This window comes from Lynx rufus, unplaced genomic scaffold (genome assembly GCF_022079265.1).
Source record: "Lynx rufus isolate CCGP_SWC_20201006 ecotype Redwood Valley unplaced genomic scaffold, mLynRuf1.p SCAF_5, whole genome shotgun sequence".
In the NCBI taxonomy this organism is placed as follows: Eukaryota; Metazoa; Chordata; class Mammalia; order Carnivora; family Felidae; genus Lynx; species Lynx rufus.
This window is the reverse complement of record NW_025814867.1, coordinates 15,365,146-15,389,038: the sequence shown is the minus strand read 5'-3', so window position 1 is coordinate 15,389,038 and position 23,893 is coordinate 15,365,146. Positions and strand designations below refer to the sequence as shown.

Below are 23,893 nucleotides of genomic sequence, written 5' to 3'. Positions count from 1 at the left end.
GCTCTTCCTCTTCCCTCTTTGGATGTGAATATGCCTGTGGTAGGTTCAACCCTACAGATGAAGACAATGAATGCCCTAGGAGGCAGCAGCACAGTAAGAGAGGAAGAGCCAACATCCCCCAGATGACTGCGTGGAACGGAGAACATTCCCAACCTGGTCCACTCACTCTGGATTGTTACATCAAAGAGAAATAGCCCGTTGCATTGTGAGACCTCTCGTTTAAGCCAATGTATTGTGGAGCCTCTTTCTTACTGCAGCTTAGTCTTAATCTTAAAAAATATACTCTCCTTCTCTAGTTCCATTTCTGTCACTTCTGTCTGCTATCCCCTCTTCCTTTTAGGACTCAGGGTTATTTACTATCCTTTCCATTGGTTCAGTCCTCTGGTAAGAGTGCAACTGTACAATTTTGAGTTATCTCAAAGTCCAAACACGTGCCTCTTAAATGTCCCCGCCCGGACATTTTCTTTTCTTAGGAAATGTGCTAAAACAACATCTGCCTCATCAACTCTCCAGTGGCCAGCAGATTTTAAACAATAAGGGGCCAGGTAAGCAAAAGAGTCATATTCTGGACCCTAGCTCACTGGCCGGGACTGTATCCAGATCGGAGTTCAAATGACGATACTAAATCAGCTTACAGCACAAGCCACGCTCCAGCCTTGTGCTAGAGTGAGAGAGCACACTCCCAAAGATGCAGGTGCCCTCAACACGAGCAAACACTGGCTTCTTAAAATCCAGTCTATTAATGATAGTATTTACTGTAATTTGTGAACTGGAGAAGAACTGCAGATTTCAGTGAATAAAGATCATATATATTTAATGATCTTTAAGTCCCAGCACAGACACTATACAAATTTAACTCCTGGAGAACACAACGCAGTGAAGCTGGTGGTTCTCCACAGGAGTTATAAATGAACAGTATCCACGATGAATGTATAAATAAGGAAAGCTGAAAAAGAAACCCATGTATTCTTGGATCACAAAATCCAACCTCACTTCTCTTCTGACATGTTTATTCTTTCTCCCCAAACACACCTTCATAATGATAGGTAATTGAGTTGTTACATTATGTCAGAATATTCAACTCATGCCAATAAATAATAACCCATCTTGGAAATCTACTTTTAGATTTAATAGCTGTATTTGAAGAATGTTAACAGCTTGATTCCACTTGACAAAAGTCAGGGAACTGTTAGTCATATGCTTATGCACGTAACTAAGTAACCAAATATTCTCTACTCTAATGAGAAGGAAACGGATGTGCTTGCAATTTAAAAAGAAGGATGTTTCATATATGAGGCATTCTCTTGTAAACTCAGTCATTCTGCACCCCAAACCTTGATATAAACTCCAGAAACTCTTTCTGTGGTTCAATGTCAAGCCTCAGGAAAAAAATCTAACTAAAATGTTACCACTTCAATGCCAATTATTTTAAACAGAACCAGTTCTTAAATAGCATGGACAAGAATAGCACAAGAACTCTACTGATGACATTTAGGTAAGGTACATATCTTCATAAACAAGAAAAGCACTTACCTGCTCTTTAATTATGGTTAATTCAGAAACAATATTCTTTACACTGCTGTCTCGATCTTTTTTATCCTTTCCAAATGCTGGGTTATGTAAATTGACCTCTTTCATTGCCAAAAGATTTTGACCACTACGCTTTCTAACCTAAAATAAGACCAAAAAATAAAATAAAATAAAATAAAATAAAATAAAATAAAATAAAATAAAATAAAATAAAATAATAAAATAAAACAAAATAAAAATAATAATAAAGTGGGGGTAGAAAGAGGGGGAAAAGAGATAGGTTAATAAGTCACATGATTCAACCAAGGAATCTAAATAATCTAAATAAGCAACAGAACTTTTACAATTTTATTTGTATGTACCCTAAACTCAGTTCAAAAAACTGGTTCTCTCCTGGGCGGTCTGCACCATTCAGTAGGATTTTACCCGGAACCTATCGAAAACTCTGGTGTGAATTTAGAGAAAGTGTCATGCACTAGGACAAGCCATTTTTACTATTTTTTGGTGAGACATTAATAATGGCTCTTGTCTTCAAAGACCAGTGGCCAATTTCTAGAGCTGAGAGCTGTACTGAGATAACATCAGTACAGCTATCTGATGGGCAAAAATCTAATTTGCGTATCTATTTTCCAATAATGAGGGCGCCAATCCGGTTGCATGGGTGTGTGCAAGTGGGATATCTAGTTTGCTTGGGAAGGTCAGAGAAGTGTTCTCCAAGGGCAACATCACCTTGTAAACACAGCCGAAAGCCCCACTTCCAAGATGATCCAGAACTGCATAGTTGCCTATGTATTTCAAAGGAGCTTTATTCTGATTAATGCTTTCAATATTTTCAGCAATTTGCTTCAGTTCATCATCCTAACCAAAAAAAAAAAAAAAAAAAACAAGGAAATGGGCACTATGATAATTTGCATCCTGCCCACACAGCAGCCTGCCCAAGTATTTGAAACTCAGGACTTACCACTAACAAATTCAACTTGGATACCAATTCTTCATAAGCGCTGATATCACGAACATAATGTCCTATATCGATGAAGATCTCAAACAGGTCGGTGGGAAAAAGCCTACAGGGAAAATGCACACACATACACTTCATGTAGGTCTTGGTAACTGTTCCTCATTCCTTCCCTTTGGGAGCTAACCCATTCACAGATTCATTACATTAAGCAAATTTAACTTCCTTAGGATATCAACAAAGCGGGGGCAAATAGTACTCACCAGCGTATCTCACAAAAATGAACTAGAACTACAGTTCTTAAGGGATAAGGAAGAGCCACTAGAGAGGAAAGTTTCTAGAGATACAACACTGTGCTTACAATTGACAATACTGGGCTGCACACTTGAAAATTTGTTAAGAGAGCAGATCTCACGTTATGATACAGGTTATACAAAGACCTTATTTGTGAGATATTTAGGGGTGCAGGCATTAAACATTTGGGGAAGGAATGTTTATGGGGTGTTTATGGAGTGCTGAACACTTACATAAATGCCATTTGATTCAGTCCTCATGTTAACCCTAGGAGGTAAATACTAACCCCATTGTTAAATGTTTCATGAAAATAAAATAAAAATACAGGTAAATGAAAAAAAAAAATGGAGAGATTTATGCATCCTTTCCAACATACTGGTTTCAAGGGCTTAGTAAAATCTTTTAAGTCCACAAAAATGAAGGGTTTAGGGCCTTGAAATAAAAGGTTATAATAATTTTACTCACTTTTCTTCCCTCAAATTCAAGGATCATTTGTAAATAAAGTAACAACATAAAATGTTCCAATGCTTCTGAACAAAAGGCATTATATTAACGTAAGCTCTTTTTTCTGTTCTGCCGTTTAACAGTAGAATCCTAGTAAGAACTTGGGCCTATGATTTTGGCCAGCCTGCCCGATACAATGCCAGGCAGACCACACATGTAGGTGGCTGTTTTCTTCCCAAGGGGGTGATGTTTCTGTCACGCTCACCAGCACAGCCTCGTGAGCCAAGAAAACCCAGCCCTTTCCCCTTCAAATGAGCACCTACCCTATGAAAGACATCCAGACAAATACTTTTTCTATGGATTAAGAGCAAAGGATTAGGCCAACTTTGGCATTTCTGAATGCATAAGAACAGGCATATATTTTGATGTCATCCATTTAAAACATTAACTCAACAAGATACTAGCAAATCGAATGCAACAGCATATCAAAAGAATTATTCACCATGATCAAGTGGGATTCGTTCCCGGGCTGAGGGGCTGGTTCAACATTCGCAAATCAATCAATGTGATACATCACATTAATAAAAGAAAAGATAAGAACCATATGGTCCTGTCAACCGATACAGAAAAAGCATTTGAAAATTCAGCATCCTTTTTTAATAAAAACCCTCAAGAAAGTCGGGATAGAAGGAACATATTTAAACATCATAAAAGCCATTTATGAAAATCCCACAGATAATATCATCCTCAATGGGGAAAAACTGAGAGCTTTTCCCCTGAGATCAGGAATACTACAGGGATGTCCACGCTCACCACTGTTGTTTAACATAGTGTTGGAAGTTCTAGCATCAGAAATCAGACAACAAAAGGAAATCAAAGGCATCAAAATTGGCAAAGATGAGGTCAAGCTTTCACTTTTTGCAGATGACATGATATCATACATGGAAAACCCGACAGACTCCACCAAAAGTCTGCTAGAACTGATACATAATTCAGCAAAGTTGCAGGATACAAAATCAATGTACAGAAATCAGTTGCATTCTTATACACTGATAATGAAGCAACAGAGACAAATAAACAAACTTATCCCATTCATAACTGCACCAAGAATCCTAAAATACCTAGGAATAAACCTAACCAAAGATGTAAAAGATCTGTATGCTGAAAACTATAGAAAGGAAATTGAAGAAGACACAAAGAAATGGAAAAACATTCCATGCTCATGGGTTGGAAGAATAAATATTGTTAAAATGTCAATACCACCCAAAGCCATCTACACAATCAATGCAATCCCAATCAAAATTGCACCAGCATTCTTCTCGAAGCTAGAACAAGTAATCCTAAAATTTGTATGGAACCACAAAAGACTCTGAATAGCCAAAGTAATATTGAAGGAGAAGACCAAAGTGGGAGGCATCACAATCCCAGACTTTAGCCTCTACTACAAAGCTGTCATCATCAAGACAGCATGGTATTGGCACAAAAACAGACACATAGACCAATGGAATAGAATAGAAAACCCAGAACTAGACCCACAAATGTATGGCCAACTAATCTTTGACAAAGCAGGAAAGAATATCCAATGGAAAAAAAGACAGTCTCTTTAACAAATGGTGCTGGGAGAACTGGACGGCAACATGCAGAAGAATGAAACTAGACCACTTTCTCACACCATTCACAAAAATAAACTCAAAATGGATAAAGGACCTGAATGTGAGACAGGAAACCATCAAAACCCTAGAGGAGAAAGCAGGAAAAAACCTCTCTGACCTCAGCCGCAGCAGTTTCTTACTTGACACATCTCCAAAGGTAAGGGAATTAAAAGCAAAAATGAACTATTGGGACCTCATGAAGATAAAAAGCTTCTGCACTGCAAAGGAAACAATCAACAAAACTAAAAGGCAACTGACAGAATGGGAAAAGATATTTCCAAATGACGTATCAGATAAAGGGCTAATATCGAAAATCTATAAAGAACTCACCAAACTCCACACCCGAAAAACAAATAATCCAGTGAAGAAATGGCCAGAAAACATGAATAGACACTTGTCTAAAGAAGATATCCAGATGGCCAACAGGCACATGAAAAGATGCTCAACGTCACTTCTCATCAGGGAAATACAAATCAAAACCACACTTAGATATCACCTCACGCCAGTCAGAGTGGCCAAAATGAACAAATCAGGAGACTATAGACGCTGGAGAGGATGTGGAGAAACGGGAACCCTCTCGCACTGTTGGTGGGAATACAAACTGGTGCAGCCGCTCTGGAAAACAGTGTAGAGGTTCCTCAAAAAATTAAAAATAGATGTACCCTATGACCCAGCAATAGCACTGCTAGGAATCTACCCAAGGGATACAGGAGTGCTGATGCATAGGGGCGCTTGGACCCCAATGTTTATAGCAGCACTTTCATCAATAGCCAAATTATGGAAAGAGCCTAAATGTCCATCAACTGATGAATGGATAAAGAAATTGTGGTTTATATACACAATGGAATACTACTTGGCAATGAGAAAGAATGAAATATGGCCTTTTGTAGCAACGTGGATGGAACTGAAGAGTGTTATGCTAAGTGAAATAAGTCATACAGAGAAAGACAGATACCATATGGTTTCACTCCTATGTGGATCCTGAGAAACTTAATAGAAGACAACGGAGGAGGGGAAGGAAAAAAAAAAAAGAGGTTAAAGAGGGAGGGAGCCAAAACATAAGAGACTCTTAAAAACTGAGAACAAACTGAGGGTTGATGGGGGGTGGGAGGGAGGGGAGGGAGGGTGATGGGCATTGAGGAGGGCACCTGTTGGGATGAGCACTGGGTGTTGTATGGAAACCAATTTGACAATAATTTTCATATTAAAAAATAATAAAATAAAACGTTAATGTCCCAAAAAAAAAGAAAAAAGGAAAACTAAAACCCATAGCAGTCACAGTAATTAAGAAAAGTTGGATTGATAGAGTGATTGATTCCTTCTCTTTCTTCCGCATTTACTTCACTTTCAGTGTTAAGATATCACTAGGGTAATTCTTGTTATCTGTGGATTCTAGAAAATCTGAAAACACATGTTCTACGTACTGACTCATTCCTCTCTTACTGTTTGCATCTAAATCAGGTGTGTGCAAACAGGTCAATCTCATGACCGCTGATCACATAAATTTCTCTAAGCTCATACCTTTTAAAGAGTGGTCTGTTTCTTTCCATACTGAATAGAAACCTCAATGCTCTGAACGCGTAACACTGGAAAATAAAAGGATATGGGATTCTTAAATGGTAGCTCGACAAATGCAAACATTTCCAGGATAACATTATCATGAACTAAACATTACAGTGGCTTTACTGTGAGTGAGTGGCTGGCCTACATGGGAGCCAAAGCTTAGGACTGAAAATGAAATCCATCAATACCTGGGGTAAGTCTCATGCTTTAAGAAAGCATTTATGGTGTAGAACGCTATGACGCTGGCCTTGTTTCACTCAGGACTTGTCATTAATTCCTTTCTAGAAAGTACAAAATGAACAGAGACCAGAAATAAAATTCCTACTCTGAGAAAACCAAACATCCAAAGATTTTCAGGAGCTCAAGGTTTATTTTGTTTCTAGCCTGCTATGTATGCCTCGATATTTATATGGCTTCTATGAGAAAATAAACACTCGAAATGATGACATATAAAAATAGCCACAGGCACACTGGACTCAAACTTGACAAATTGGTCTCTTGAGTAAAGAGTCTTAAGCGTTCCCCAAATACAACAATCTACAGTAACTCCCGAGAACACTCAGAAAGAGGCCTGTGAGATTTTACCAAAGAAAAATAAATGTCTAAATGTCTGACAGTGTGCAATGCCAAGAAAAAAACCAGAGAGCCCCCGGCCTGCAGTTGGGCCTGTATAATAGGCCACCACTGGGGTGATCGAGGTCTGCTGAACTCGAACGTGGAATCCTTCATAAAATTAGTGGTCTGAATACAGAAGGGTGACAAATAAACTTGCCCAGAGAAGCCAGGCAGACAACACAATGATGTTAAAGAGCCTGGTGGAGGGCAGGGGAGGCAGTGAGAAAGGAGGACACAAATGTTCCTCAAAAACCATTTCAATTTGAAGTTTTAAAAACCCTCTCCTGGCTTAACAAAATGCATCTGCACGATGGGTTTGATTTAATCTGCTGTCCAACGTCACGTCCACACGCCTGTGGTGCACCAAGGAAATTAAGTCCCGCTCCTGTCCGTCGTCACGGGTAGCTCTCTTCTGCCTGCCAGCCCACAGATACCACCAAGAATTCTCTACTAGTCTTGACTGTCATTCTGGGTGGGAGCTCTTCAGTCAGAATGGAGGCAAACGTGGTGTCTTATGTCCTTTTCTAAATGGCATGGGGGGGAATACGAGCTGCAAGTACTTTAAATCGGATTTTATCTTTCCGGTGCCTTCGGGGACACTGTCCCCTGACGCACACAGGACCCTGCAGTAACGTGCCCCCTTCTTACCCGCAAGCGAGGCCTCATGCCCCTTCCCTGAGCATGCACCCCAGCCCCACCCAGCAGCCTAAGCACACTCTAAGCTGTCAGGCCCTCGCACTTTGCACATGGTGTTCCCTCTGTGCAGAATGCCTTTCCACCCTGTAGCAGATGCCATGGCTGCCCCACTCATATCTCCTTATTGACTTAGCAAGTCTCTTCTCATCCACCAAGATCCATTTCACAGGCCTTCCTTTGTAAAGGTGAAGTGTTACTGACTGTGGTCCATGCTTAAAGATGGAATATCGATTTCCTCTTACAATTTTCCGACATGTAAGCAAGTATTGCATATTTTGAAAAAATAGAACTTACTGATAAGCAAAGAAATACATAAATAAAATCACCTAATTCACCTCCCACCCCAGAGAAACTACTGTTAAGCCTTTTATATTGTTTTCACAGCATTTGTTTTCATGCCAGCCTCCCTCACCAGATATTTTTCCCTCACAGTCAGTACAGAGACCAGTGCTAAAAATTACAGATTGTACTATTAAAGTTTCCCCAGATTTCAGTAACTTGATATTAAAGAACAATGGACATGCTTATTACCTGTAACAGATTAGTTTTTGCTGCATTCTTTTGTTTGTTTGGTAAAATTAACTTTGCTATTGTATATATACCATTTTCCTGGAAGAATAAAAGGGCCATGTTATCAGTGACAGTGACAATGCCATAAAGAAACACAAGCACAAAGAAGCAACTAAACAATCTCAAAAATTAATATTAGAGAAGAAATATTAGTATAATTTTGGAACTTTGTGTAAACTTATAGGGGAATATTAACTATGTCAATGTAGCACCAAACACTGGAGCCACAATCTTAAAATTTCAGCTGTCTTTAAAGTCATAAATAATAAAGCATGTCAATTTAAAGTAATTTAAATACTTCATTTTTTAATGTTTATTTATTTATTTTGAGAGAGAGAGGGATAGACAGTGAGCAAGGGAGAGGCAGAGAAAAGGAGAGCATCCCAAGCAGGGTCCACACTGTTAGCAGAGAGCCCAACACAGGGTTCAGTCCCATGAACCACGAGATCATGACCTGAGCCAAAACCAAGAGTTGGACGCTTAACCAACTGAGCCATCCAGGCTCCCCTTAAATATTTTAAAAACAAAGAATAGGGGATAAAAATATGGCACACAGTAAAGGGATACAAATATCTTTATACTTTGCATTTTAAATATCTGATTATGGAATACAATTTCTCCCTTTATAGTTTGGTAGTTAAACAATACACATAGATAAATCATTGTAGAAAAGAAAATGGAAAAAATAAAAGAAACAAGAGTAATAGATTTAAAAAATGAAGGTTATGCATGAAAAGCCTAAAGTATAGAAAGTGATCCTTCTATACTCTAATGCAAATATACACATGGCAGTATGAACAAAAAGTGCTAACTTACTGCTACCTTTCGATTATCTATTAAATATTTAATTTACTGAACTCTGTTATATGGGGGCACTTACATTATAACTGTGAAGAGCTTTACTTGCCTTAATGCATTTGGTCTTTATAGCTATTCTGTGAATTTGTCTATAATTTCCCTGCTTTATATATGACAAAACCAACTATTAGAGAGGCTGAGTCATTTTTTTCCAGTGGCCAAGCCACCAGGTAACGATATTAGGAACTGAACCTCAATGTGACCAAGTCCATATGCCCTGCTCCCCCGCGGCCTCCTGGTTTGCTGAGTTTCCCCTCGGGACTCTGAGCATCGGTGATCTGATCTCTTACTACCTCTCATGTATTTTGAAGATGAAGTCGGGTAGTGTATACACTACTGTATATGTAGTGGACTGATTAATGAATCAAGCTTTGTGAAACTGGTTTCTGGGCAATAAACATTTTGTTGGCGTGTGATTCAGTCACCTCTAGCTGAACAACCTGACGTACTCTTAGTTCAAGTGACCACCATCCTCAACTCATAGCATCCTATATACCCAGAATTAAAGCGGTTTAAAATAGCTTTTATTTTTTTTTAATTTTTCTTTAATGTTTATTTATTTTTGAGACAGAGAGAGACAGAGCATGAACGGGGGAGGGTGAGGGTCAGAGAGAGGGAGACACTGAATCCGAAACAGGCTCCAGGCTCCGAGCTGTCAGCACAGAGCCCGACACGGGGCTCGAACTCACAGACCGTGAGATCATGACCTGAGCCGAAGTCGGACGCTTAACCGACTGAGCCACCTGGGCGCCCCTAAAATAGCTTTAAAAAAAAAAAGATAAAGAAAATGAAAAAGATCGCACACAATGTAGGGAATAAGCATGAGAGATGAAATACAGAGCAGTTCTTTCAAACCCAAGTGAGTTAAAGGAGGAAGGATAAGAATATAAAGTGGAATTTTTGGGGTGCCTGGCTGGCTCCGTCGGCGGAGCGTGGGCTTTGATCTCAGGGTTGTGAGTTTGAGCCCCACAATGGGTGTGGAGATGACTTAAAAACAAAATCTTAAAAAAGAAATAATAAATAAAAAATTAAAAGGAATATAAAATGGCGTTCTAGAACTTAAATAAGACATATCAAAATACTTGAAAACCACAGCATGGGATCCCAAAAGCTGTGTTCTGGGGATACAGAGTTTGCCCTAAGGTGTGGTCCGCGAGTGGTGCAGGTGGGGTCTGCAGCCGGACCCTGGAGAGCAGCGTTCTCACCTGGACCACCTGATGGGCGTTGGTGTCGTTCAGCACCAGCTCGGTGAGGGCAGCACAGCAGGCTGGAAGGAAAACCACCAAATGATCACGTCCGTCCTCACTGACTGCACCGGACACTGTTAACTTCGATATTCTACCGCCGCGGGGAATTCTGTTAGCGGACTCACTCCTCAGAAAACAGTACCTTTCCCTCAGGCACGGCCCTGGGGGAAGGGCAGCTGACTTTCAGGGGTGCCTAACTCTGCTCTCCATGTAATTCATGTGCATGTACACGCCACAGCCGCCTTTTACTGAGCACTTACTGTGTACCAGGAGGCAGCTCCATCATGATCCCCAGTGCCCAGCGTGTGCCTGGCACATAGCAGGTGCTCAATAAATACCTCTGCAATGGTTGACTAAATGAGAACTTTAAATACATTATCCAAATTAACCCTTATAATCCGAGTATGTACTATGATTACCGTTTTGATTGATGAGAAAACAGAGGCTCACAAAGATTGACAGACCAGGCCACAGAACTCAGTAAGTGCCAGGGGCCAGAAGTCCAAGCGCGGTGTGTCAGATGTTAAATCCCATGCCCTGAGCACTACCCCTCCCGCCTCCTTACAGCCACCATGGCAGCCTTCCGTGACGTTCTGTACTGAACTGCTTCTTGTCTACCAAAAATATGCTGACCCTACAGCACCATTTATGCAACCCTCGTGCTAGCCCTGCACTGGGCGACAGGCATTCTGTATATCTTCGTATCATTCGACGATAACCCTCTAACACTGATATCATGGTGACCGCCACTCTTTCACATGAGCAAAACTGAAGTCTGCAGAGGTGAAGGCACTTGTCCAAGGCCACGTGGCCATCAAAGTGGGTCGAGCAAAAACTCAGACCCTACTTCTAAGCACTTATGTTTTTAACTTTAAAAATTTTTCCCTTTTATTGGAGTATAAAACAAGCTGTATGAAGTAGCTATGTCTTAAGTGTACAGTCTGGTGAGATACTGCATATCTACATGCCCTGTAACTACTGCCGTTATGATGAATAAATAGGATAGGATACTTCCAGCTCCCAAGGGCCCCCCGTGCCCCTTCCCAGGTAATAATCTGCCTACCACCAAACATGGGGGTAACTGCCCCTCTGACCTCTAGCACCATGGATCTCATCCACTTTTTGAGAGAGGCCTAGAAATCCCAGGAACTCTGATGGCAGCTCGATTACATTTCCTGGGGAGACTTCAAACAGGAAACCCCCAGCAAGGGCCCTTATACTGAGATGGAGGCCTTCAGAATAAGCAGAAACGGCAATTCGAGGAGCAGATTCTATTTCCCTGACTTCATATGCCTGTGAAGAAACATCCCCAGTCCTCAGGAGGAAATACTAGGGAGCATAGAACACCTGCCTTTCTCCTACCCCCTCTCGTCCTCCCCATGACACATCTGTTCTCCTCTTGGGACCTGCCTGCCCTCCTGCTGACCCACCAGTGCCTCTCTGCTCCCCTCCTTAGCCACCTCAAGGCACCCAGCTTGATCAGCAGCACCGAAGCCCCACTTGTCGCAAAGGCCAGGTGCCCTTGTGTGAACCTCGTTCGGCGCTGTGCCAAACTGCCAAAAGTGTGCGCATACATTCTTGCTTCTGCTTTTGTGTGGCGAGAGAGGCTCTGTCCTGTCTTTAGGAGCTCACGTGGAATAAGGAAGGCATTCCCTTGCTCCCGGGGAACGAGTATGTGCATTGTACAGTCTCCCTTAAGGAGGGTGCTCTGAGATCTAGAAAGTATAGGAACCATGATTCTGGCCACATAGCAAGCTGAATTCTCTACTCCAGCTTTACCGATAATAAAGCTAATATTCTGCTCTCTTTATAACTGACTTCTATGCTGACTTCTCAATGTGTTCAGAATGTGGAAGGGAGAGAAAAGTTTGTGGCATCACTAACCTGCAAGCCCAACACAAGTACCAGGGAGTTTCAGACTTCTACATGGATTGTGCCTAATTAATATCATCACACTAATTTTATAACAGAATAATAAAAAAATATGCTAACCAGTATCAAGTAGTATAAGATAACAGTATTATATAAGTACCTGCTTGAAGAGAAAAAGTATTTTCTTGTATTTCCCGAGGGCTTAGGTCTTCTGACAAATGAAGCTGCTGGATCCGGCCTGCCGCATTTGCACTCGACAGGCTGCCGATGGAAGAACGATCAGAAACAAAATTTCTGTCTCTGAAAACGAAAAGTTAATGCACAATTTATCAATTTTCCTTCACGGTCAGTGCTTTGTGGGTCCTGTTTAAGAAATGTTTGCCTCTCCCAGGTAGTGAAGTTTTCTCCTGTGTTATCTTTATTGTTTCACCTTCTAATCTACCTAGAATGGATTTCTGAGTGTGGTGTGAGGTAAGGGTTCTTTTCTCTTCCTTCCTTCCCCTTTTTCTTTCTTCATTTCCTTCCTTCCTTTGTTCCCTTCCTTCCTTCCTTCCTCCCTCCCTCCCTTCCTTCCTTCCTTCCTTCCTCCCTCCTTCTCCCTCTTCCTTCCATCCTTCCTTTCCTCCTCCCCTAATGGTTACTGAACTGACTCAGCACTATTCATTGAAAAGACTGTCATTTCCCCACTGCTCCACATGTCCACCTTTGTTTTTCAACTCTATTCTGCTGCTATCAATACACCTGACTACATTTCAGTCTTCATCATTCTGAGTTTTCTTTTTCCAAGAAATTCCAATCTTATTTTGGTAAAGGTCTCTTCTATTACATCTTTGAATTTTTTTTATTCCTTCTGCTTTATTCTTTAACCCCGGATATCAAGTATCCACAAGTTCAAAACTCATCTTCTGCAAACCATATCCTTCTTTCTCTAATGGTTCTCATTCCTTTGACTTTTTCCTCCACATTATGTGCAATTTTTTTCAAGCTTGCCCTTCCTTGTACTAATTCCAGTTTCTGTCTGGTACTCTGATGAACATCTCAGTTCTGTGGATTATTCAGTCCTTGCCTTTTCCCTAGCTCTGCAATCTCTCTCCTCCCCTTTCTGTTGTCCTAGCATCTCATCTTTAATCTCGGGTCATAAATGTCATGTTCCGTTTAACATCTTTGATAAAATAAAGCTTTTGTTTTTCTGTTTACTCAAGGTAACATCTTCTACAATAGATTCTTCATGTCTTTTATCTGTTTTGTTCTTTTTTTGTTGTATGTGAATACCATATTTTTTTCATTTACTTATTTTTTACGGCAGCAGCTCAATCTAGATTTCTTTGTGCCTAAATCTAACAAACATAGAGTCTCCTTGGCTTCCCTCCCGTGTCATCAGAGCCCACTAGTGCCTTTCCTTCAACTAGCATTGAGAAGGTAATGGAGCTAAGGTGTATGGACAGTCACAACTGGTGACCTTACCTGTCAACAAAATTATGTTAAAACTCAAATTTTAGAGATCACTCCCCCTACTCGAGTATACAGCCTTTTAGGAACCACTCTTGAGTTTAGGACTGTAGGTGAATGGGCGTGAACAGGCTTTCTGGAAACTGCCTTGACAACAATCCCTGTTCATACTCAAGCCGGCAGACAATCTGGCAACCTCCACCCCCTGTACCCGCCCCAGGCAGCTCCGGGGCAGGCACAAGCTCTGAAAGGACAGTGTTTACCCAGCTGGGGTAATAAATTCTCCCAGAGCACTGAGACATATTTAACGTAGAATGAGTGTTGACATATGTCATTTTCCCAGGGAAGAGTTTTCTAACGTTGCACCATAGAAATGGACTGGCAAAATGACTCTCCACACACGCATGAACTCTTTTCTATTAAGGATGGTTACATCTTGAGCAAAAGAGGAAAACTGCTGCCTTGTATTAAACTGAATTCTAAGTGGTAAAAAAGGTAGGTTTTATCTTTGAAGTATTGCTTAACCAGGTAGAAATTCGCTTCATCATCAAGGAAAATAAGTGCTCTCTGAGAGGGTGGTCCATAGCTATTGCACTAGGCGTACTGGTGAATCATAATGCCCACCACTACCATCCGCACTCTACACACACAAACAAAAAAATAAAAAACTTTTGCTAAACATCCAAGGAGCTAGCTTATTATGCCACAGTACAAATGGGAGATTTATAATTTATACTATAAATTGAGATATTCCTATGATATTCGTAGAGGTGAGTACACTGTCAACAGTTTCTATTTTTTTTCCTTTGTTTTGGTAACGACAGAAATCATTAACAAAGCTATTGTTCACATCTCTATAGTCTGTTCTTATACTTGGAAACGTCCTCACAGAAAATGAAGTTGACAACATGGAGTTCCATAATATCCCTAGAGGTACAACAGGCACAAAGTCTGAATAATACTGATTTGATAATATCTGGTCGTATTAAGAATAAGTCATTCTGCTTTTATTAGAGTGAGCTTTATTTATGTACTGTATTACAAGTGTGATTCCTTTCAGGCAGACGTGCTCCTTTTCAACTTTGATTCTGTACCTATAAGGCTGAATTATGCCTTATGATAATTGTAGGTACTAGAACTTTCCCACCGACATACCAAAAGATATCCTTATGCATTACTTCAATATATCTCATACACACTTATTGCCACATACTTCAAGAAAATTTCAATTTGAAACTATTTTAACCAACCATTCCTTCTCTGTGCTCAAGTCTTGGGTGTCATTAGAATTCTACTTTTGAACGACAGATAAGGTGCTAACCCACCTTCAGGCAAGAAAGATCAGAGAGGAAAGAAGGGCAACTGGACCAGGGTCAGCACATGCTAATCATTTGATAAATAATGTCTTCTCCCCTTTTAGCTAAGGGTTATTCCTCTATTCTCTCATTGCAGGTTTTGCTTTCTCTTTGTAGATGAATGACATATACGCAGATGCAGACATCTTAGGAAAACAGCAAATTCAAAGGAACATCACTGTATTTGTTGGGATTACAATATGCATAGAGCACGTCAAGAAAAAGGGGGCAAGGGGCGCCTGGGTGGCGCAGTCGGTTAAGCGTCCGACTTCAGCCAGGTCACGATCTCGCGGTCCGTGAGTTCGAGCCCCGCGTCGGGCTCTGGGCTGATGGCTCGGAGCCTGGAGCCTGTTTCCGATTCTGTGTCTCCCTCTCTCTCTGCCCCTCCCCCGTTCATGCTCTGTCTCTCTCTGTCCCAAAAATAAATAAAAAACGTTGAAAAAAAAAATTTTTTAAAAAAGAAAAAGGGGGCAAGATAAATGTTTTCTTCAGGTTCCTGGATCTCCATTCAATCTACATTTGCAGACTGATGGCCTTCTATATTCCTGGTATGGAACTGGACGCTTGTGCTTCAAAGATAAATATTTGAGGGCTCCCAAGAAGCTTAAAAGATGAATGCCCCTGATATTGATTGTCACGCACGTCTGTGACAAGCATAAATGACTGTCCACGACAGCAATGGCCAAGGAGCGGGAGGAAGTTAGCTGGTAATGTGCCAATGTACCAGTTGTGCCCTTGGATGGCAGGCTCCCCGGCCTTCAGTGACTGGGGCAGAGTAGGCCAAAGGCCCCCTCTGACTCACCCTCGTAAAATATGAAGAAGCTGCTTGATGCCTCCCCAAATGCGGATTTCCACACTGGTCTCAGGGTCCTCACAAACCTGAACCAGAATCCAGACAACACTCCAGAGCAGCTTCAGGTGGTCCGAGTGGAGCAGGCTGAGGAGGACGGGCACCCCCTCATAGAGCTTCACCTGTTCCTTTACCTGGGGTTCGGCACAAAGTAGGCGCAGTAACTCTGCGGTTAATCTGAAAGGGGAGGGGGGGGAGGAGAATGAGAACCCCGGCACGGCGGGTTAGTGACTTCACATTTAGACTGGAGCCATCATCACTGCACCCCTGTAACATTTTCCAAGTCACAGGTCAACATATGTTTTCTGTAAGGGGCTGGATTGCAGGCCAGTGTTTTATGCTTTGCCAGCCACCCAACCGAGCCAATCTATGCAAAAGCAGCCACAGACAATACATAAAAACACAAGGGCATGGCTATGTTCCAATAAACCTTTATTCACAAAAACGGGCAGGGAGCCAAATTTAGCCTGCAGGTCAGAGTTCGCTGACCCGCTGTTCTAAGTCAGAGCCTCACTCTGAGCCCACTGGTCTCGCTAAAAACCTACTCACCAGCAAATAGATACCGCGTATCATACAATAGGACCGGCACTGTGCTCAAGACAAAAATAAAAGCTCCACCCAAGTCTTCAGAAACTTACTAGGTGGTTACAAAAACAAGACTAACACAAATGGCAAAAACAAAACGAGAAACAACAACAACAACAACCCTACAATGCAAGGAAAGTAAACGCAAAGTGCCCAGTGAGTATCCGGACAGTAAAATAAAGATAATGATAGCATGTGACGGTGGGTTCAGCTGAGCTCTGAAACATGATGATGATGCACATTTCATAGAGCCATCCTTCACCCTAAACACTCTCCCTAGACAGCGGTATCCTTTCCCGTGGCTTCAAACACCTGCTCTGTCCTGGCACCGTGAGCCGGGCCCAGGCATCACTCTCAACCTCCAGAAGTTCTAGCCACATGGCAGTCCACCATGTGTGTCACCCCACTGGGTCTCAGCTCAAAGTCATTATCCTCCTCTTCACGTTGGCTCTTCCTCTTATGTGCCCAGTGTTGATTCATGAAACTACAGCCTTTTCAATTTCCCAAATCAGAAGACGGAATCATCCAAGATGCTTGCTTCTCCTTTCCCAATCTGCCCCTGCCAATCAAGAGCCTTCAGGGCCCCCTATTTCCTGGGCAACTGCCGAGATTAATTCTCTTACAAGTCATGTAGCTGGCTAACCCCGCCGCTCCTCCCATTCTTGCGATCCTTGATTGTGTCCAAGACATAAGCCCCTCTGTCACTGGCCTCTCCAATCTTCTCATGCCCACACGACTCTACAGTTCCTTTCCCCTGAGCCAATTTCTCACAGCTCCAATCCCTCCCAAACTTTTGTGCTCTGACATTCAGAACATATGTTTTTCGGCAAATAGTATTCCTCATCTCCTCGAACTTTCCACACCAAACGTTCCCTCCTTGTTCTAAGTGGAGCTCATCGTGTGGCTACATTCCCCACGTCACACACCCTACACACAGCCACCAGAGTAATCTTCCCCCAAAATGAATCTGATCATGCTTAAAATCTTCCTGGGAGTCCCCATAATGTTCACAGATAAAAACCACACTCTTATCCGGCACAAAGAGCCCACGGTGGCCTGGCTAAAGGCATCTTGCTGCTTCCTCTATAAAATATGGAAATTGACAGGGTTATTGTGCCGATCAAATGAGTTAACACACAAAAGCACTTAGAGCAGGGCCTGGCATATAGAAAGCTGGATAAAAATTAGCTATATTTTTAACTCAAGATTAACTGTCTAGTTTTCTGGCACTTTCCCTCTTGCACTCTGTTCCAGCTGTGCCCAACCACGCACTGCCTCGAACAAAGACCATTTCATGCCTCCATGTGGGAGCTCATTCTGTTTTCACTTGTTCTCTCCCCTTGCCTAGATAACTCCGTCTTCCTTCCGGAAACTTGGCATGACCCCTGGCTCTGACTGGGAGCTTCTCCTCTCTGTTCCCACGGTGTCCTGTGAACCCATCAACCACACCACTTACAGCACAATGGTGATACCACTGACCTGCATGCCCGTCCTCTCTCCCACACTATACACTCTATCCTATTCATCTCTGGCATTCTAACATCTGGGCAGAGGCTGTTTCCTAGCAATGGGCTCAGGTAAGCAACTCTGTAAGTATAGTTTGGAAAAGAGGGTGAAACTGAGAAGAAAGATTCAAGGCGGTTTACTATGGTTACGTGTCAGGACTTCATTATTTGATGTCTGTTACCTGCTTTACTTCTTGAGAAAATTATGACTTACTTAACTAAGTATCAGATAATGTAGGTTGCAACTCCATTTAAAAACTACCCAATAACTATCTGGATACAGTAATTCTTCAGAGCAATATGTAAGTTCAAGTGAAAATGAATGCATTTTCGGTTCTGTTTAGAGTTATAATAACAGATGGTCATGAAACAAGTCAGTAGCTATCTTAATGTATTTTACTTGACTTAAGCAAAATAGATTTTAGCGATCTAATAATTTATTCAACATATAATCTGAAATTACTAAAAATAGAGCCACCTCAGAGTTTCTTTCCTTAAAGGCACAGGATGTAAAAAAAAAAAATTCAATAAACAAAAATATTAAAGATGTAATCGTAAGACTTATATAATTTGATTCTTTGCCCAGATCCAGAAGTGGTGCAAAACCAAAGATAAATCAATACACCCTCTCTGTTCTAGTTTATTTATAAAAACTTTAAGAGAAAATAAATGTCAAGGTGACTCATAACTTCAGTTAACAATGTAAATAACAGGACATCATAAAAATGATTATAATAATTTTCATCAACTATGGTATTGTCTTTTCCCTATTAGCAATCCTACCTTTTGGAAAGCAAGTCATATTCATGTAAAATCATCAGCAGATTTTCTACAATGTTGAGTTCACTTATCTTCTCCCTACATTCTGGACTACAAATTAAAAACTATTAGTAATTACTAAAGACATACTTTACCATATCCATTTATCTAATACTCCAGTTCTCATATTATCTCAGGAGGAGAAACAAAAAGCAATATAGCTCCATGGGCTAGGGCTACATCAAATTCCCACATTCAATAAATGTCATATGTCATAAATTCAAATTTGTTTAATGACAGTATGATGATAACATAATTCCCTTTCTCCAAAAAGAATCATATGCTTTTCATAAAAAAGTAATAATAGGCATTATTCACAGTAGCCAAGATATAAAAATGACCTATACAGGTGTGTGTGTGTGTGTGTGTGTGTGTGTGTGTGTGTATGTAACGTATATAATTGAATATTATTGTCTGTCTATAAAAAGGAACAAAATTCTGCCATTTGTGACAACATGGATAAACCTGGAAGGAATTATGCTAAGTAAAGTAAGCCAGACAGAGAAAGGTAACTACTATATGGTATCAGTGATACATGGAATATAAAATAAAAATTAAAGACCTGATGACACAGAAACAGAGATTGAAATGGTGAATAGTTGCCAGATGCAACTAGCTAGAAGGAGGGGGAAATACAGGTTAAAGGGTACAAACTTACAGTAATGAAAAGAATGAATACTGAAGATCTAATGTAGAGCATGGATACTATAGTTAATAGTGTGATATTGTACACTTGACAGCTGATGAGAGCAGATTTCAAGTGTAATTACTACACACACACACACACACACACACACACACACACACACACAGAGTTAAGGAGGTGATGTGACGAGTGTATTAATTGTCGTGAGCATGATAATCATTCCATATATATAAGGTATATCAAATCATCATGTTGTGCACTTTAAACGTATGTAATGAGAGTAGTCAATTATTCCTTATAAAGTTTAAAAAAAGAAAAAGAAAAAAGCATTGATCCACTTATTGGCATAAAAATATATTTAAAGCACTTTTACTTAAACTGATCATGATATCTATAAAGGGAACATGCTACCCAGAATTGTATTAAGGGTAAAAATGTTTGAAAATGTTTTAGATGTTAAAATAAATACATAGGAGAGAATGTTTTTTAAGATTGGGGAGATTTAGTTGTCAAAGAAAAATTGTGGTAATTTTGAAAGTGGAAGTATCTGAGGGTTGGATAAAAGACTAGGTAAGTATTTCCGGTTAGGAAAAAATGAAAAAAAAATTTAAACTGGGATTTTCCTTTCCATCTTAAGTTTTAAAATGATACTTTTTCGTCCAGGATCCTCTTCTATATATTAATGCTATTCCATGCTTATTTTTCACAAATTATAACTAAGTAGGTAAGCAACTAGAGAAACTGATCTATTTTCCGTCTCTCCCACCTAAACTGCTACAGCAGCGAAACTGAAAAGTACAGTAAAATACACTTACCTTTCAGCTAAACTAGCCAGAGCCAGAAGGGCACCCAGCAAAACATTAGTATCTCGGGCACCAAGTAAATTTACTAATGTCTGAAAAATGAAGTAAAAGAAAGTTTCATTGCGTAAGTGCTACAAGCTTCTTGGGTGGTATAATGTTTCTTTCAAAGATCATTGAGCTTAACCTCAAGAGGAGTTTTATTAAACATTCACCACACCCAGCTCTTCCAGGGGGTAGGGCCCCTTCCTGCTTTGAGACTCAAGACAAGTTCCTTGTAGCCATTCCTTACCCAGGGCAGGAAGCCAAAGCCACCAAGCTACACGACCAAAGGTCTCACTCTTCCCTCTATTTTCATGTGCCCAGGAGGTCTGCTCTGCCTCTTCTGATCTCTCCCCAAGGAGAAGTAGAGAGAGTAATAATAGAAACCACAATACTGGTAGCAACCAGTCATCGGGAGCTCATTCTGAACCAGGCTTTACGGTAGCCTCTTTCCAAACTGAGGAACTATTTTCCACCAAAGTATTGAAAACTCTCTTTCCCACCCCCCGCCAAACTAAGTAAGGTATATCAACATTAGCAAGCACTCCATTTGCCTCTGAGATTTCTAACTGATGTTGAAAGAGCATGAATCGATGCTTCCAGGCATCATCCTAAGTAACATGACTTAGCTGCAAGTCTGTACATTATCAGTTGCCTCTTCTGAGGTCCCCTTCCCCAGAGACTTTTAGAACTCAGAGTCCCCCAAAAGTACACCCCCAAACACACTGCAGGCCAGAGCTGTAAGCCGTGCAACAACTGATGAGGAGATCTGGGTTTCTTTTATGCCAATTTTTCCCCTTTATGATTTCATTCGTGTTTTTATGAAGCTATCATTATCTTCATTTCTCTCATCCCCTCCTCTTATTCTTCTCTCACTTTTTTCTCTATCTTCTAATAGAATGTTCCCCAAACTTCAGTCCCTGACATATCCCTTCCACAATTTTTGCCATATCCTCCTTAATGCTATTCAAAATGTTCCTTAAATTCTCAGTGATAGTATCGGTGAAATATATGTGGCTATCAAAATGAAAAGTGTTGACTTGTATGTCACCCAGAATCATCTCCTACACAATGGGCAGCATGTGTGAACACATTTTAGGCAACCTTGCTCTGGTACATGCTAGGAAGTAACCTCCTGGGATATGACAACTCAACAGATTATTACAACTTGGCTGTAGGCAGCTCCCACCTAAACAGTTTTACTATAAATATAAATTTAGTCTGTTTTAATTAAACCTGCATTCATTTATCTTGAAATGCATATTCGATCCAGATGCCTGTAATACTATGCCATCTGATTACAAAGTTGAACCATATGAAATTGGCATATAGACATGACAATTTCATACGGTTCAAACAAATATAACCCCATGTGCCATATGGAATGTATTTAGATGTGTACATACGCTTTATTTGTTCACTTGTTAACACACACCTAGGGTAAGTTTATATATATATATATAGCCAGGGTTTCTCAAGCAACATTTAAATAAAACAATGAACTTGGTTGTTCTTAAGTGGCATAGGAAAAAGAAAAAAAAGAGTTTCAGGAAACCTGTTTGTTATTTCCATATATGCTCCTTAGACTAATAAAGAATATAAAAGGGTTGGCAGAGATGTACAATTCTAGGGTAGATTTTGTGAACTATAATTATAAGAAACTTGATCATGGGGCTCTCAAATTCAGCAGCAATCCACTGACATATGGAGCTGAAGTGTTCACTCCTTCTGGGACGGCTCACCTTGTGGGCTCCACTTGTGGTGACCCATTCTCTTTGGTCTTTGACAGCAGCAAGTTTTTGAAAAATATCTATAAAGAAAGGAAATAGCTGAAAGAGGGATTCGGTGCTTAAAGGCAGCAGTATTCATAGACACTCAGGTCTGAATTACCAGAAGGGCAAGCAGAGAAAGGGCAGATGGGAAGACAGATAACACAAAAGAAACAATGGAGGGAGAAGGAACAGAGTTTTTTGGTTTCTTTTCTTTTTAATTCTGAGAATTACCTCTTAAGCTCAACTAATAATTATTATATATTAGTATTATAACAATAAATATGGAGACAACAAAAAAGGCAAACATCTCCTTCCCCTTAAGGTCCTCAACAGGGTCCTCTAAAAGTTCAAAGTGAAACCTACTCTTCAAAGATTCCCCCCTATAAAGATTTCAAGTATAAAGAGGAGGGGGGAGGCCAGTAAAGGTAATGGCCACAGCAAGGTTCCCCAGCTGAAGAGAACAGCTGTTCTCAAAGAAACTTCCTGGTGCCGAGGGCTTGTGACATACTCTCTTCTCCCTTTAACTGAGAATCAGTGTGCTGCCGTGGAAACAAACACTGTAAATTAGACCATTCACACAAAGAAAATGGGCCAGCACCCAACAACAACAGGGGGCCTACAGATCGTCAAACCTGGAGAGGATGGAAGGTGGGGCCCTCCAAAGAGAGAAGATTGAGTGCCACACCCACAGACCAATGATTTCACGTTATCATCATTACAGCAGGGTCTTTTTCTTTCTTTTTTTATGCGCACAATGTTTTAAATTTTATGAGGTAGGTATTATTAGTATTAACCCAATTTTATAGATGAAAACTGAATAGCCTATGACATTTTAATAGACATCAAAGAAAGCAAAAAATATTTTTACCCAAATCTGCCATTATGGAAGTCTCTGTTGCATTAAAGTAGGCCTGTACTCACTGAAAATCTTCCACCCGAAACTGGGCTTTTCACGGTAAGAGTTGTGATCTGAAGTTTTCCTTCCGGGTATATTTTGCCACTAAATAGAACTATTGGCATAGACTCTCAATACCATGACTGTGGATGGGTAGACTCACAAGTATTCTAAGTACCCTTTTTCCTGCTGAAAAGACCATCCTGCTCATTCTAGCAAATCGGGAAAGTTGCTGTGTCCCTGCGACAACACTTACATGTCATGTTGACCAGCTTGTCCACACTGTGCTGGTCTTCCCCATAGCCGAGGTACTCATTGGCCACGATCTCCATGTACTGCAGGAGGGACCAAACCAACAAGAGAGCAGATGAAGGACAAGATGTGTACTTCTGAAAATGAGCTGTAGGTGGCACAACAGATACACCAAATAATACTCGGGTCCCTGGGCCAGGTTCACTTAAGGGCAAAAGGTAGCTTGAGTTTCTAGATTCTTCACCTTCTCTTGCATGCCCTGAATTTCAGGGAGGGACCACGGAAAGATTATGTAAACTCTCAAAAGTCCTCAAATGACTCGTAACTAAATAAGTTCGTGGTGTAATTTGCCTCCAAATACCACACATATGCATGTATATGTATATGTATATGTATATGTATATGTATATGTATACACACACACACACACACACACACACACACACACACAACCGTCATACCCCATATACCAATAATCAGAATAAAATGGGTAGGGGGTAGTCTGATAATCCCTCACTGTAGATAATTGATTATATAAGAAATAGGCTCAGAGTAACACACATAGATTTCTAATATTACAAGGGAAATGAAGGTGGATAAGAGGATCCTTTAGAATATGATTTTATG

General features: G+C 40.6%; 1 protein-coding gene across 8 annotated transcripts in view; it reads right to left on the bottom strand.

Moving 5' to 3' along the window:
• NEK10 (NIMA related kinase 10) overlaps nucleotides 1-23,893 on the bottom strand; it is a 208,433-nt gene that overhangs the window by 158,608 nt on the left and 25,932 nt on the right. For 4 of the 8 annotated variants that reach the window (XM_047100309.1, XM_047100310.1, XM_047100312.1 and 1 more), the window contains exons 7-18: nucleotides 23,271-23,349; nucleotides 22,090-22,157; nucleotides 20,321-20,400; nucleotides 18,824-18,910; nucleotides 15,903-16,127; nucleotides 12,457-12,596; nucleotides 10,383-10,444; nucleotides 8,281-8,358; nucleotides 6,397-6,461; nucleotides 2,492-2,594; nucleotides 2,260-2,388; nucleotides 1,534-1,671 (exon numbers count right to left, since the gene is read on the bottom strand). In XM_047100309.1, the coding sequence (XP_046956265.1) occupies nucleotides 1,534-1,671; nucleotides 2,260-2,388; nucleotides 2,492-2,594; nucleotides 6,397-6,461; nucleotides 8,281-8,358; nucleotides 10,383-10,444; nucleotides 12,457-12,596; nucleotides 15,903-16,127; nucleotides 18,824-18,910; nucleotides 20,321-20,400; nucleotides 22,090-22,157; nucleotides 23,271-23,349 (1,254 nt within the window). Of the gene's footprint in view, nucleotides 1-1,533; nucleotides 1,672-2,259; nucleotides 2,389-2,491; nucleotides 2,595-6,396; nucleotides 6,462-8,280; nucleotides 8,359-10,361; nucleotides 10,445-12,456; nucleotides 12,597-15,902; nucleotides 16,128-18,823; nucleotides 18,911-20,320; nucleotides 20,401-22,089; nucleotides 22,158-23,270; nucleotides 23,350-23,893 lie in introns of all 8 variants that reach the window. The other 4 variants (XM_047100311.1, XM_047100315.1, XM_047100317.1 and 1 more) reach the window with 2 other exon arrangements.